Below are 15045 nucleotides of genomic sequence, written 5' to 3'. Positions count from 1 at the left end.
ATATATATATATATATATATATATATGTGTGTGTATATATATATATGTATATATATATATATATATATACACACACATATATACATATATACATATACACACACACACGTGTAAAAGAGAATGGACAAAAAGTAATCTTACTGACCCCAAACTTTTGAATGGTATTTAGTAAAAGACAGGCTGTTTAATTTTGTAGAGTCAGATAGAGGGAGAAAATAGTTATGTAAAACTGAAATATATAGCAAGGATATATTTAATTGATCAAAAATAACAGTAAAAACATGTATAATGTTACAAAATGTTTCTACTTCATATTGTATAAATGCTGTTCTTTTGAACTTTCTATTTATCCACCAAAGAATCCTGAAAAACTAAAAGTATCATAGTTGTGCTGCTTAAAATTTTTGTTGAAACCATTTCAACATTGATAATAATAAGAAATATTTCTTGAGCAACAAATCAGCATATCATAATTATTTCTGAAGAATCATGTGACTGAAAACTGGAGTAATGACTGCTGAAAATTCAGCTTTGCCATCACAAGACTAAATTACATTTTTAAATATTAAACAGTTACTTATAATTGTAATAATATTTCACAATATCACTGCTGTACTTTATTTTTGCTCAAATAACTGCATCCTTTGTGAGGCAAAAAAATTATTAAATAAATAAGTAAATATTTCAAAAACCTTAAGACCCCAAACCTTTGAATGCCAGAGTACCTTTAAAAATGTGTGTGCAACGCGTTTTGACGTGTAAAAGAGAATGGACTGAAATGATTATGGAACTTGTTATAATATAAACTTCAGACTGGGTAAATTGGTGAACACTGAAAAGGCATTGCTGAGGTGCAAATGTGGGTGGTCAAGCATTTTTCTAACATTAAAAAGTAGCCCAAGTTAGCAAATCTGTTTTACTGAACTCAAACTTTCCTCTACAGTCCTTTTATTTAAAAAAAAAAAACTTTACTTTAAACTGGTGATGGAAACCATATTGTAGACATCTTACCTGGCATTTTACAGCTTTTAAATGATTCTTAAAAATGAATCCTAAAATGCAAAGATGAAAAGTAGCACTAAACCTGTCCAAACCGAACGGTTTTGCTAAATATATGCAACACATTATTTAATACACAGAGTGGTGAGTGGCCAGTTCATCAGAGGAAAAGATAAGTGCCCAGATATTCCTATTGTGTCGTCAGCAAATATGACATTCCTTCAGATGCCCACTCAGGAGTAAATGATTTTCCCCTGCGAGACATTTCAGCTTGAACACAAGTGTGACTGCTACAGCTGATGAGATTCCTAACACCCAATACTGCATCTAAGAGGCAAGCTCGTTCTCCATTTAAACCACTCATTTATTTTCCACTTATACACTCTACTCATACACACCCTGATGATTCAGTATTGTCAATCCTGCCTTGACATCTCCGACAGCCATTTAAGCCCTGAAGACAATCTGCTACTTTACCACCTCAAGGATACTGTGACCGACAGACGGATGAAGATGAAGTTTTGAAAGACTCGCCGATTTGCTGTGGAAGTGCTTTTCATGCATTTCTCTATCATTGTGCTGTGTAAGCATCTCTCATCAAATGACATATCTTCTTTATGAGAATCAGAAATTAATTTAGCACATTCAGTTTGACTGACTTTATCACAAAGAACCACTGACACAGTTCTTGGCATTCACTATGTGTTGTAAAGTAAGACACACTACATAATGAATTAGGCAATGGAAAACCCTTACAAAGTGAGGGAAATGCTCTGTGTAACATGAACAATCCATTATCAGTGGAAAGAATGCTTTAATACTCTACAGGACCAAAGGAAACAGTTTTAATTCGATTTTGTGCCCAGTAGCCTAACCACTGACACAGTTCTTGGCATTCACTATGTGTTGTAAAGTAAGACACACTACATAATGAATTAGGCAATGGAAAACCCTTACAAAGTGAGGCAAATGCTCTGTGTAACATGAACAATCCATTATCAGTGGAAAGAATGCTTTAATACTCTACAGGACCAAAGGAAACAGTTTTAATTCGATTTTGTGCCCAGTAGCCGGAGTCTAATGTTCAGATATGCGAGTAACTTCACTTTAAATAATGCTTTCACTAAACTTAACTCAACTATGAGAAGTGTCACCACGCATTGGAAATTGGTTTTCTTAAACTAAACTGTAACTCTACTCAAATTCACATTACATTTACATTTAGTCATTTAGCAGACTCTTTTATTCAAAGTGACTTACAAATGAGGACAATAAAAGCAGTCAAAACTAAAAAAAGAGTAACAATATATAAGTGCAAATCACAAGTCTCGGTTAGCCTATCACAGTACACGTAGCAAGGTGTATATATATACACACACACACACACACAAAGAAAAACAAGTAGATAGAATAGAAAAAATAGAAAGCTAGTGGGTTTTTTTAAATAAAAAAAGATGATAAATATAGATAAAGTAGAATTTAAAATAGAATAGAAAGTGCTAGAGAATTTAATTCAAATATAACAGAATTGTGTAAATTCTATTAAATTTTGACATTAATTCAACAGAATCTCGTGCAGCTAACTACTGGCTATTATTCAAAGAACAAGCAAGCCTTCTTAAAGTAATATTTTATTTGGACATACACTACCATTTAAAAGTTTGGAGTAAGAATTTTTTTAAAAATAATTAATACTTATATTCAAGAAGGATGCATTAAATTGATCAAAAATTACAGTAAACTTATAATGTTACAAAAGACTTCTACAAATAAATGTTGTTGTTTTGAACCTTCTATACATTAAAGAATCCTAAAAAAATGTATCATGGTTTTCACTAAAATATTAGGCTAAGCAAGCACAACTGTTCATAGCATTGGTAATAATAAATGCATCATAAGCATATTAGAATGATTTCTGAAGGATCATGCGACACTGAAGACTGGAGTAATGATGCTGAAAATTCAACTTTGTCATCACATGAACAAGTTACATTTTTTAAATATATTCAAATAGAAAATAGTTATTTTAAATTGAAATAACATTTGCTAATGTATTTTTGATCAAATAAATGCATCTTTGTTGGGGAAAAAAAAAACCCTACAAACATGTGAACATTGTCCTGTGTATTCTCCCCAATGTCTCTCATGTTATTCAAAAACACATTAAATACTTCTTAAAGGGATAGTTCACCTTCAGTTGCTGGTCCCCATTGACTTCCACAGTATGGGAAAAAAAAAAACACTATGCAAGTCAACGGGGACCAGCGACTGAAGGTGAACTATCCCTTTAATTTCAACATTTGCCTATGTAAAGCATTCCAGGACCTGGACATCACAAACAAATGAAAATGATTCAATGTTGTCCCAACACAAAAAAATTAAGTAAACTTCTATTTTACTAATTAAAACTGATTACATGAAATGAAATTAAGCTGCAAAACAAATTCAAGAACTGTGTTGAGCATTAGCTTATTATTTCAATGAAGTGAACTGAACAAGAAGCAAAGCTCTATCTTCAGTTGCTGGTCCCCATTGACTTCCACAGTATGGGAAAAAAAAAAACACTATGCAAGTCAACGGGGACCAGCGACTGAAGGTGAACTATCCCTTTAATTTCAACATTTGCCTATGTAAAGCATTCCAGGACCTGGACATCACAAACAAATGAAAATGATTCAATGTTGTCCCAACACAAAAAAATTAAGTAAACTTCTATTTTACTAATTAAAACTGATTACATGAAATGAAATTAAGCTGCAAAACAAATTCAAGAACTGTGTTGAGCATTAGCTTATTATTTCAATGAAGTGAACTGAACAAGAAGCAAAGCTCTATTTCTTGAGTGTTAAAGGGGTTATGAACTGCCTTTTTTTTTTTTGCACTGTTCTCTAAACACCACTTATAACGTTATCAAGAATTTTTACACCAAAAAACATAATTATTTAGAAGTAATAGGCTATTTTCTATCCTGTTTTGACCCCCTCATCGGAACGCTCTGTTTGAATAGGTGTGGCGGATTGTGGACTCGGAAGTAAACGTGCACTGCTATGATTGGCTAACAGTTGTGTATGTTTGACAGCCTACATCCCTCATAGATGCTGTGTTTTAGGTTAAAATGCATAAATACTCAGTACATATCAAACGATCTGTAATAACAGACAAAGTAATAGTGAGCACATAATAAAAACAGTTACTCGCAGTTGTGTGGTGTGACATTACTGTCGGATCCAAAATAGTCGCACAGAATCATCTATTAGTTTCAATCTTTCTGAAAATCCTGTGTCGAATCGTGCCTGGTTTGTAAACAAATCCATGGTAAAATGAAGTGAACAAAGGACAGAGTTCTTACTGACGCGGTCTGGATCTTCTAAAAATAAACTTCATCCACTCTTTCCTAATGTTGGGATCAGAAGGAAGGCAATGCAAAGACTGTGTTTTTCCACAGCTTGGCACTGCACAGTGTCTTGTTGTCTTCATAGTCATCTTTATCGTTTAATTTCTGCGTAGACCTGCGTTTGCCTCTCTCGTTATTTACACTACATGCATGAATCGGTGGGCGGAGCTAAACAGGCAGTGATGTAGAAGCAGACGTTGATGTTCTTCTGCGGAGGCGGTGTTTAGCCACACTATTATGTCATAAAGTAGCACATTCCACAACCTGTCATTTTGGCAGATTGGCTTCAATATAAGCTGTTTTTAGACTAACGAGAAAGTTTTGAGTTCTGAAACTTGCAGGATGTTTTTATAGTACAATGACCTTTTAAATGTCAAAAGATCAAGGGAATTTTGATTTCTCAGTTCATGACCCCTTTAAAGTGCCCCTATTATGCCATTTCGAATACTGCCTTTCATGCAGTGTGTAATGTAGCTGTATGTGAATGTAAACAATCTTCAAAGTTGTAAAGCTGAAAGTGCACGATAAATAAAGTTATTGTCTCCCAAAAGAAAGAATCGACTCTAAACAAGTCGTCTGTAATTCAAATCCCACTTCCATGATGGCTACATGTCACGGAGTAACACTTTTGCATAATTCCTGCCTGTGTTCTATGTTGGCTGTCTGCGAACAACTTGACCCCACCCTCAAACACTGTAGCTTGTTCATGTGGTTAACATCATGTCGGGAAGACACCGTGTCCTAAGCTGTGAAAGTAAATGTATTTTATTTTCACTGCCGAAAGATGAGGCTGCAAAGAATCAGTGGTTAAAATAATTTTTTTCCACTGTACCACAGCAGTACAACCCCAGTCTTTTTTTGAGTATCCGTCATTTTACTGACGACTGCTTCTCTAATCTTGGGGAGTTCAACACAGGATTCACAAAACACTTGGTCTTGAAAGATGGCTCAATACCCAGTTTATTTGAACCAGCTGCTCCACTGAATAACAACCTGTAAGTATGATCAATAATAGATGTTTATATTTTCTTTTGAGTGTTCAAAATACAGAACTATGGCAATTGGTGTATCATTTCTGACACGCGCTGTATCGGGTAGACCAGTATTTCTTAGAACTGCTTCGAATGAATTGTTGGAAAATAGGTAATATTAAATGCATATTTTGAGAAAACTGAAGCATTTTTTGACCTTCCATGCAGTAAACCTATTGTAGGAGACACCCAAAACAATATAAGGAACCTTAAAAATGGCATAATAGGGGCACTTTAAATGAATGAGTTGAGCTAAAAACTCGACTGGGACTTACTGGTCATGCCTGGTGTCAGGGACACTGCGGTCCATTCTGAGTTTGTCACTCTCAACCTGGTTGAACTTGTTGCGGGCGTAGGGATCCTGCCCTGGCCTCACCACTGTAGCTCCCACGTACAGGTCCTGGTCAAAGTCCTGCCACCTAACCTTCCCTGAAAAATGTGACAAACGGATGATTAAACATTGGATGTCACAGTAAACAGGACATCTAGATCTTTACAACAAAAAAAGGCTAAATAAATGTTGTTTTCTTGCCATTTCCATTACCAAAAGGCTGATTTTTACCCAGTGTACACATGAATCAAATGCTGTGGATTGATTATTTTAACAATACTGTATGAGCAGGCATCTTACCATCTGAACAATTTTGAAACTATCAATTAGTCAGTAAGTACATGTCCAAAGACACCTACATCATTCCAGACAACATACTTGTCATTTACAAAGGACAAATTTTCACACTATAATATAAAGTGAAAAAGTGTACTGTGTGTTTTTGAATGAAATACTCATGTTTCTTAGAAGCATCTCTTTTAGCCAAGACAAAAACCTTGAATGCACTGCTGCCCATTATTACACTATAAATCACAGTTGTCCAAAAAGAATGTGAAAGGAGCTGTCTAGACATCTTTAGTTGATTACAACCCAGGTGAGTCTGTCAAAAAAAGACATTTTCCAAATGATAATATATGAGGATATTTGCCAAATGGAGCCATTCCATAACAGTCTGCTTTAAGTGATTTCTCAACCACAAGCTTAGCTTTCCCTCTTAACAAAAAATGCTATTTTTCCATTTTGATGTTAGTCACATCCCACAGTAACATGGCAGCAGTCGACGCTGTCAATGAGTTTAACGGCAGAGATGGCTGGGATGATACTTAGACCTCAGAACCATGTGGCAGAATTTGATTATGTTATCTATCATTACAAAAGACTATAAGCAATTAATTTAGCAGGGCTCTGGCAAACGTCTTCTGCATTATAATTAGGCCAACCTGAGTGAGAATTACATGCCACTGATGCCAGCTATCCAGCAGAGCGCTAACATCGACTCAGAGGCCAAGACCACTGCCACAGGAATTGTTAATGAACAAAGGACAACATTTCAAATTAGGAGCAGAACTGAAAGGAAAAGCTAAACTCTTAGATATGGTCTTAACCACTTAATTATATACTACACCATGTTTCTATCATGTTCATTTCTATAAACATCTGTGGATAAAAAAAAAAGTGGATAAAAAAAAAATTGTTACAGTGTGAACTTCAAGTAAGAGTACATTGTGCAGACTTGAGGAACTTCAGAAACGCCAGCAATATAGTTTGAATTCAACAATGTAAGTTTGTTTTGTTTTGTGATAGAATGTATACCATTATCTTTTTAACTAGTCTACATGTCCCAATGGTTCCAAACCAGAATCCTTAAGGTGAGATCAAATACTCTTGAAGTGTAGTGTAATAACCAGTGATCATTTGTCAACATTATGAAACCCATAAATGTCCCTGAAAGGTACTAAAGGGGGCCGGTGCTCAATCCTGCCAACTAATCGTGTTGAACATGCAAAGACAGCATAAAAGATTCATTCAAGCAGATGAAGAGTCTCTGTTCAAGCCATTTGGGAGAATTCAAAAGTTCAACTTTCATCAGCAAAAAATACTGGCACTTTACTATTATATAGCACACTAGAATCAGGTGATTTTTATTTTATTTTGTTTTCGTAAAATGCAAGAATCAGATGATGCACAACAGTGATGTAATACAGGATGCATAAGTTAAATGAAAGCTGAGGTTAATTATCCTGAACTGCAATGCACCAAAAGGGTGACAGACACATTAATAACAGCCCTGTCTCACAATTTAAAGTTTGCCTCCTGCGATAGCTGGGACAGAAAGATTAGAAAAAGGTCATCTCAAGAGCTCAGGCCTGTAATTTAGGTCAAAAAGATGCACACAGAAAGCTAGAGTAAAGAATCAAAGTCTGGCATCTCCAATATTACGTACAACACCACTGAAGCTCAGCGAGATCACCCAGAAAAAACACAAACCCTACTTGTGCAAGGTCGATAGCTCGTCCCACGGCAGAGAACTGTAGGGGCTGTCATCAGACTAATTAGCTGCTCAAAGGAGAACAGAGCGTCTCAGCTGCGACCTCCACACTTCACGTAACACTGCAAAATTCTAGACAAAGTGCTCTCCGACACGCAGCATGCACACATAGCCGGGGAGCGGGAGGAAGAGTGTGAACATCACCAATTTCCAGGCCGGAATATTACACAGTAAAGTGATCTATTTCACAATCCTACACAGAGTGAGCACATACATCATGCTTGGTTGCAAAATTTAATATTACTACAAATTACAGATAACTTTTTTTCTTCCAGACTTTCTTGACTCAGTTTATGCACCAAACAAGTATTCTAAATAAATGTTTGATCATGATTTAAAGAAAAACATCTGAGAAAACTGAGAAACACTAGTGTAGTTCTAGTGTTTTTATGTCCATGTTCCTCGAAAGGAAGAGGGGGAAAAAATCAAACAGGAGCAATGTGAGGGTGGCAAGATGGAAATTTTAGGCACACTATCACTTTAAATCGGTTCTCTTAATTACAGATGAAATCAGGTACTCCTGGGTGACTGTTCTGCTTGGTGGAAATCTTTTGGGTAACCTAAATTACAAGAGTAACACAAGGAGACAAGAAACTACTGATGATTCCCTGAAACAGTGCCTGGGAGAACAACAGACAGGAAATATATTGCATGGCATACAACGACACATGAATGTAATCTGATGCTTATGACAAATTTTATAGAACAGCTCTCTGTGGACCTCAGTTCCAGAGCGATTGCATGACATAGCAACTAATGAGCGAAATAAATAATGCATTCACAACCTTAATACAATACTGTTTTTAAATGCAGGAAGTCTATAAAAAGCATATGTTAATATCTAAGGCTTAATGTATTAAGCAGCCCAGTTCAGTTGGATCACAAAGAAGTACATTTCCAGAAGGGAATGAAGAGCGAAAACACTGAGTTCTTGACTTCAGGCCAGTCATAAAGTCACTCTCAAATCACTCTCATGCATTTTTAGGTGCCCTCAAGTGAAATTTTCTACACCTACTTTTGCAGAAAACCTCAGGTTAAGTTCTGTTTACGGGAGAAGAAAAACCTGATGCCCTCTTTTGTGCAAGCTGTTCATTAAAATCCATCTTTGAGCATTTCCCGGAGAACAAAACGCTCCATTATTCATCTGGGACGGAAAAAGAAAACTTGAATTATGAGAGCGGGCTAATCCTGACATGAGCTGATTATGCACATGAGTTGTCAGGTTGGCTCTTACCCGGAGGAAGGGTCTCTAGGCTGTGGGCTTTGTCATCAGCATTGCTGTGTGATTGAATTCTGTTTGAATTAATGCCACTCCAGTCATCCTGCCGAAAGAGAAGAACAGATCATGAGCAAAAAGGCATACTGCATGGGTTAAAATGGTAATTGAACATCAAATTAAAGAGTAACTAACGAGCAAATGGTTACGGCTGTTGTAGTAAGTCATAATACTGCCTTTGGTACTGCAGTAAATCATTCATAGTACCCTGATCTGACATTTTTCTTCATCCAGAAGATATTTTTGCCAAATTAGTCCAAACCTAAAAACTCAAGAATACTTCAAATCAAATTTATTCTACATTGAATTAATCCAATTTTAATAATGAATAAAGTACATTTCAGTCTAGTTGCTGTAGTAACCGCAGATCTCATAACCAGGAGCTTGTGCTGTTTATCTCTTTCTTCTCCTGGCGAGTTTGATCATATCCACTCATTTTCTTTTAAGGGAAATTCTAGCAGCAGATAATCAACTGAGGTGGGGAAAATAAATCATTACAATCATTTTAAAAACAGCTATAATCTACTTTTAAAAGAACAAGCTATATTGGCAAATACAGATGCCAATGATGGACAACAGTATTTTGTTTGCTTTAACAACAAAATGAAATAACAGGAACTGTTTTATATGAACACATTCCTCATTAAAAGTAGGCCCTAATTAATATTCACTATAGAACAGGGAAGTCAAAAATCAATGCTAAAAAGTCAAATATAAACTATACAAAGTCTTTTCACAGTATTATTAGTACCAAACACCAGCTACAACAATTTAGTGCCCAAATGCAGTCACAACGTTCAAGAAAGATGAATGAAAATAACTGTGTTTACCTATTATGAAAATTACGGTAATTTCAGTGACAAGCAGAAAACCTGAGGCCCTGTTTTGTGCAGGCTGATCATTAAAGTCCATTTTGAGTGCTTTCTGATGATTTTTCCTTGAGCCTGCGAGTCTTTTAGACTAGTCTATAATCTGTAGACACAAAGTTATTATGATTTTCTGCCTTCACCACATTTTATTATTAGCAGCATGTAGCCAAACATGGAGGAGTGACATATATATATATATATATATACATACATACATACATACATACATACATTCATACATAGACATACATATGTGACCCAGGACCACAAAACCAGTCTTAAGTCGCTTGTGTATATTTTTAGCAATAGCCAAAACAACATTGTATGGGTCAAAATTATCGGTTTTATTTTATGCCAGTCATTAGGATATTAAGTAAAGATCATGTTCCATGAAGATATTTTGTAAATTTCCTGCCATAAATATATCAAAACTTAATTTTTGATTAGTAATATGCATTGCTAAGAACTTCATTTGGACAACTTTAAAGGCGATTTTCTCAGTATTTAGATTTTTTCAGTATCTCAGTATATATGGCTTTACTGTTATTATTTAATATTCTCGTATTTATACCCCTAATACAAGGAGTATGTTCACTTTCATTAGCATATTTTATTGCTACAGCATCTAAATTGCTATCAAGAATCATGAAATTCCACTGCTACTGGTACCAACTAAAGTTGGGAATTGTGAAAACCAGACAGACCATGAACGCAAGAAGAAATCCTGAGCAGACACAATTCCCACAAAACCAGGGCACACGAGCCAGCATAAAGATGGTGAAGATTACCCAGTCTACAGGAGGAGGATCTGGAATCAACAAAACAGTCAGTTCATTTCAGCTCCCTTGATAACAAATGTCGGAAAATACGGGTATTCTGTCAATCGTGTCAAGGCCAAGCCCATAAGTTACAAACAACTACACAACAAAACCGAGCTAGTAATAATTCACACCGACCCTCTGCCAAGGTTAGAAGTAAATAAATGTGCAGTCTGGACAGGCAGGGCAGATTGGGCTAGCGGAGCCACTTCCAAAGCCCACTTGGACCAGCGTCTGGTTCACAAGCCCAGGAAAACATGACTCCGAGGATCAAAACCACACAATGTTCCACTGTGAAAAAAAATGTATAATCATTTATGACTATTTTATACACAACTTGTATATTAAGTGTTAGTGCCTCAAATGAAAATGTCAGCAAAAGGAGCTCAAAAGACCCTCATAAAAACAAAAGGAGATCAACTATTCAATGTCAAATTTGTTAGAGCCACTGACAAGGATCAATGATTTTAATATAAAACAGGTAATATGTTAGAATTCCCACTGCTAAAATAACTCAAATCATCATGACGCCTTTGCTGCAGTGGATCTAAAATATGAATAGTTAATTATAACTAGTTATGGTTAATTATTCATATTTCCCCATGAGCTGATCCGCTACATGTTTCATAAAGGGAATTCTGGCTCTTGGGTCAGCAGGGCCAGGGAGCAGGTGTGAGAGAATGCAGAGAACAGAAGAGTGTCCAGCCAAGTTTCACAGAGTTTCCCTTCAGCAGCTGGTCTTCTTCTACGGCTCATGGCCTCTCATAAAAACAAAAGGAGATCAACTATTCAATGTCAAATTTGTTAGAGCCACTGACAAGGATCAATGATTTTAATATAAAACAGGTAATATGTTAGAATTCCCACTGCTAAAATAACTCAAATCATCATGACGCCTTTGCTGAATATTCAAACAAAGCCAGAGTTTTCACTGACCCAGATTGTGTTTCATAAAGGGAATTCTGGCTCTTGGGTCAGCAGGGCCAGGGAGCAGGTGTGAGAGAATGCAGAGAACAGAAGAGTGTCCAGCCAAGTTTCACAGAGTTTCCCTTCAGTAGCTGGTCTTCTTCTACGGCTCATGGCCTATTATGAGCTATTGGCAATGCCAGATAACCAAGTTTAGTGCTCAGAACAAATTAAATTTGAAATCTATGTCCATTCTGCTGATAGTCAATTAATTGTAGTAAAATTGATTTTAATTGTGTCTGTTTAAAGAGGTTAATCACACAATCTTCCATTGATTATAATATAAGATAAACATTCCCTAAAATTGTTACACCTGAAGTAAAATCAACTTGGATCTTTTCTACAACATGGCAGAGGACAAGTCATGAAGTTTAAAAAAAAAAAAAATCTGTAGTTTATACATACTCAAGAAAGAGGAGCCATTCAGTGTTACCGGTGTTACGTAAGATACTGTAAGAACAAAGAATATTTCACTGACCATTTTCCTGTATGGGGAAAAATAAGTATATCAATGACTATAAATTAAAAATAAGATGGTTGGCATTAAATTAGGCTCAATCAGCAACCATGTTCCCCATTTTTTTTTTTCAATTTTTTCAATTTTTTATGGCCTATTATGAGCTATTGGCAATGCCAGATAACCAAGTTTAGTGCTCAGAACAAATTAAATTTGAAATCTATGTCCATTCTGCTGATAGTCAATTAATTGTAGTAAAATTGATTTTAATTGTGTCTGTTTAAAGAGGTTAATCACACAATCTTCCATTGATTATAATATAAGATAAACATTCCCTAAAATTGTTACACCTGAAGTAAAATCAACTTGGATCTTTTCTACAACATGGCAGAGGACAAGTCATGAAGTTTAAAAAAAAAAAAAATCTGTAGTTTATACATACTCAAGAAAGATGAGCCATTCAGTGTTACCGGTGTTACGTAAGATACTGTAAGAACAAAGAATATTTCACTGACCATTTTCCTGTATGGGGAAAAATAAGTATATCAATGACTATAAATTAAAAATAAGATGGTTGGCATTAAATTAGGCTCAATCAGCAACCATGTTCCCCATTTTTTTTTTCAATTTTTTCAATTTTTTTAAATTTATAATTTCATGTTGAGGTTTAGGAGGAGGATCTGGAATCAACAAAACAGTCAGTTCATTTCAGCTCCCTTGATAACAAATGTCGGAAAATACGGGTATTCTGTCAATCGTGTCAAGGCCAAGCCCATAAGTTACAAACAACTACACAACAAAACCGAGCTAGTAATAATTCACACCGACCCTCTGCCAAGGTTAGAAGTAAATAAATGTGCAGTCTGGACAGGCAGGGCAGATTGGGCTAGCGGAGCCACTTCCAAAGCCCACTTGGACCAGCGTCTGGTTCACAAGCCCAGGAAAACATGACTCCGAGGATCAAAACCACACAATGTTCCACTGTGAAAAAAAATGTATAATCATTTATGACTATTTTATACACAACTTGTATATTAAGTGTTAGTGCCTCAAATGAAAATGTCAGCAAAAGGAGCTCAAAAGACCCTCATAAAAACAAAAGGAGATCAACTATTCAATGTCAAATTTGTTAGAGCCACTGACAAGGATCAATGATTTTAATATAAAACAGGTAATATGTTAGAATTCCCACTGCTAAAATAACTCAAATCATCATGACGCCTTTGCTGAATATTCAAACAAAGCCAGAGTTTTCACTGACCCAGATTGTGTTTCATAAAGGGAATTCTGGCTCTTGGGTCAGCAGGGCCAGGGAGCAGGTGTGAGAGAATGCAGAGAACAGAAGAGTGTCCAGCCAAGTTTCACAGAGTTTCCCTTCAGTAGCTGGTCTTCTTCTACGGCTCATGGCCTATTATGAGCTATTGGCAATGCCAGATAACCAAGTTTAGTGCTCAGAACAAATTAAATTTGAAATCTATGTCCATTCTGCTGATAGTCAATTAATTGTAGTAAAATTGATTTTAATTGTGTCTGTTTAAAGAGGTTAATCACACAATCTTCCATTGATTATAATATAAGATAAACATTCCCTAAAATTGTTACACCTGAAGTAAAATCAACTTGGATCTTTTCTACAACATGGCAGAGGACAAGTCATGAAGTTTAAAAAAAAAAAAAATCTGTAGTTTATACATACTCAAGAAAGAGGAGCCATTCAGTGTTACCGGTGTTACGTAAGATACTGTAAGAACAAAGAATATTTCACTGACCATTTTCCTGTATGGGGAAAAATAAGTATATCAATGACTATAAATTAAAAATAAGATGGTTGGCATTAAATTAGGCTCAATCAGCAACCATGTTCCCCATTTTTTTTTTTCAATTTTTTCAATTTTTTAAAATTTATAATTTCATGTTGAGGTTTTGCTTAAATGTTATTGCTTTAAATCACCATTCAAAACACTTTAGGGAGAGCTTTTTGTAATGGTTGCAAAATCGTAACCTAAATAATAAAGCACCTCCAAATATTTTAAAAGGTGACATATCATGAAAATCGGACTTTTCCAGGTTTTAAGTGCTATAATCAGGTCCCCGGTGCATCTATCAACCAAAGAAACGTGAAAAAGATTAACCCAGTAACTTTGTTTTGGTAAGCCTTTTTCTTTTCGCTCCCTTAACGTGGCAAAGGAATGTCATTATAATATTACCGCCCCTTAATCTGTAAGTTTACACCCACGGCGCCGTCATTTAAATTTCGCAAGCGACAACGGTGTACCAGTTCTAATGCCATGGTGAAAGTTTGAGCAAAGCATGCTAACTGTTCTGTCTTTGGCTGCACAGATGAGCACAGAACACTGTTTAGAGTCCCAGCCTCAGAGGAGACAACAGAGCAGTGGATTTATTGATTTATTTACTGTATATTGCTGCTGCCACACAGATCTAAAATAAACATGCGATTTATTTCCCAGCTGTTTACCATCACAGACATAACCGACTGTTTGTGTAACTCATGTGTTTTTAACGTAAACTTGTGTGTGAATGAGAACTTAGTTTAGTACTCACATGCTGTGTGGTGGCCTCTTTCTGTCCGTGTGCTTCAGATGTGTGCTCTCAGAAATCCTTATATCAGAAGTTTAAACTAATATGGTTTGAAACGCATGATTTCAGCACGATAAACATGATAATCAGAACCAAAACAGATGTTTTTTAACAGGTACGAGCTGTAATGGCCCAGCTCTATTCTGGAAAAGGGGGCGGGGAGCAGCAACTCATTTGCATTTAAAGAGAAAGGCACGAAAAACCGCGTGTTTCTGCTTCCACTCAAAATAGGCATTTTCAAAATGATATAATAAAT

At 35.8% G+C, this 15045-nt stretch overlaps 1 protein-coding gene across 1 annotated transcript in view; it reads right to left on the bottom strand.

The window, feature by feature from the left end:
• LOC107552918 (polypeptide N-acetylgalactosaminyltransferase 2-like) overlaps nt 1-15045 on the bottom strand; it is a 78753-nt gene that overhangs the window by 19151 nt on the left and 44557 nt on the right. The window contains exons 2-3 of the mRNA XM_016234950.1: nt 9040-9127; nt 5700-5853 (exon numbers count right to left, since the gene is read on the bottom strand). Of these exons, the coding sequence (XP_016090436.1) occupies nt 5700-5853; nt 9040-9127 (242 nt within the window). The remainder of the gene's footprint in view (nt 1-5699; nt 5854-9039; nt 9128-15045) is intronic.

This window comes from Sinocyclocheilus grahami, unplaced genomic scaffold, assembly GCF_001515645.1.
Source record: "Sinocyclocheilus grahami isolate Dianchi unplaced genomic scaffold, SAMN03320097.WGS_v1.1 scaffold461.1, whole genome shotgun sequence".
NCBI classification, from domain to species: domain Eukaryota; kingdom Metazoa; phylum Chordata; class Actinopteri; order Cypriniformes; family Cyprinidae; genus Sinocyclocheilus; species Sinocyclocheilus grahami.
This window is presented reverse-complemented; position numbering and strand designations above follow the sequence as displayed.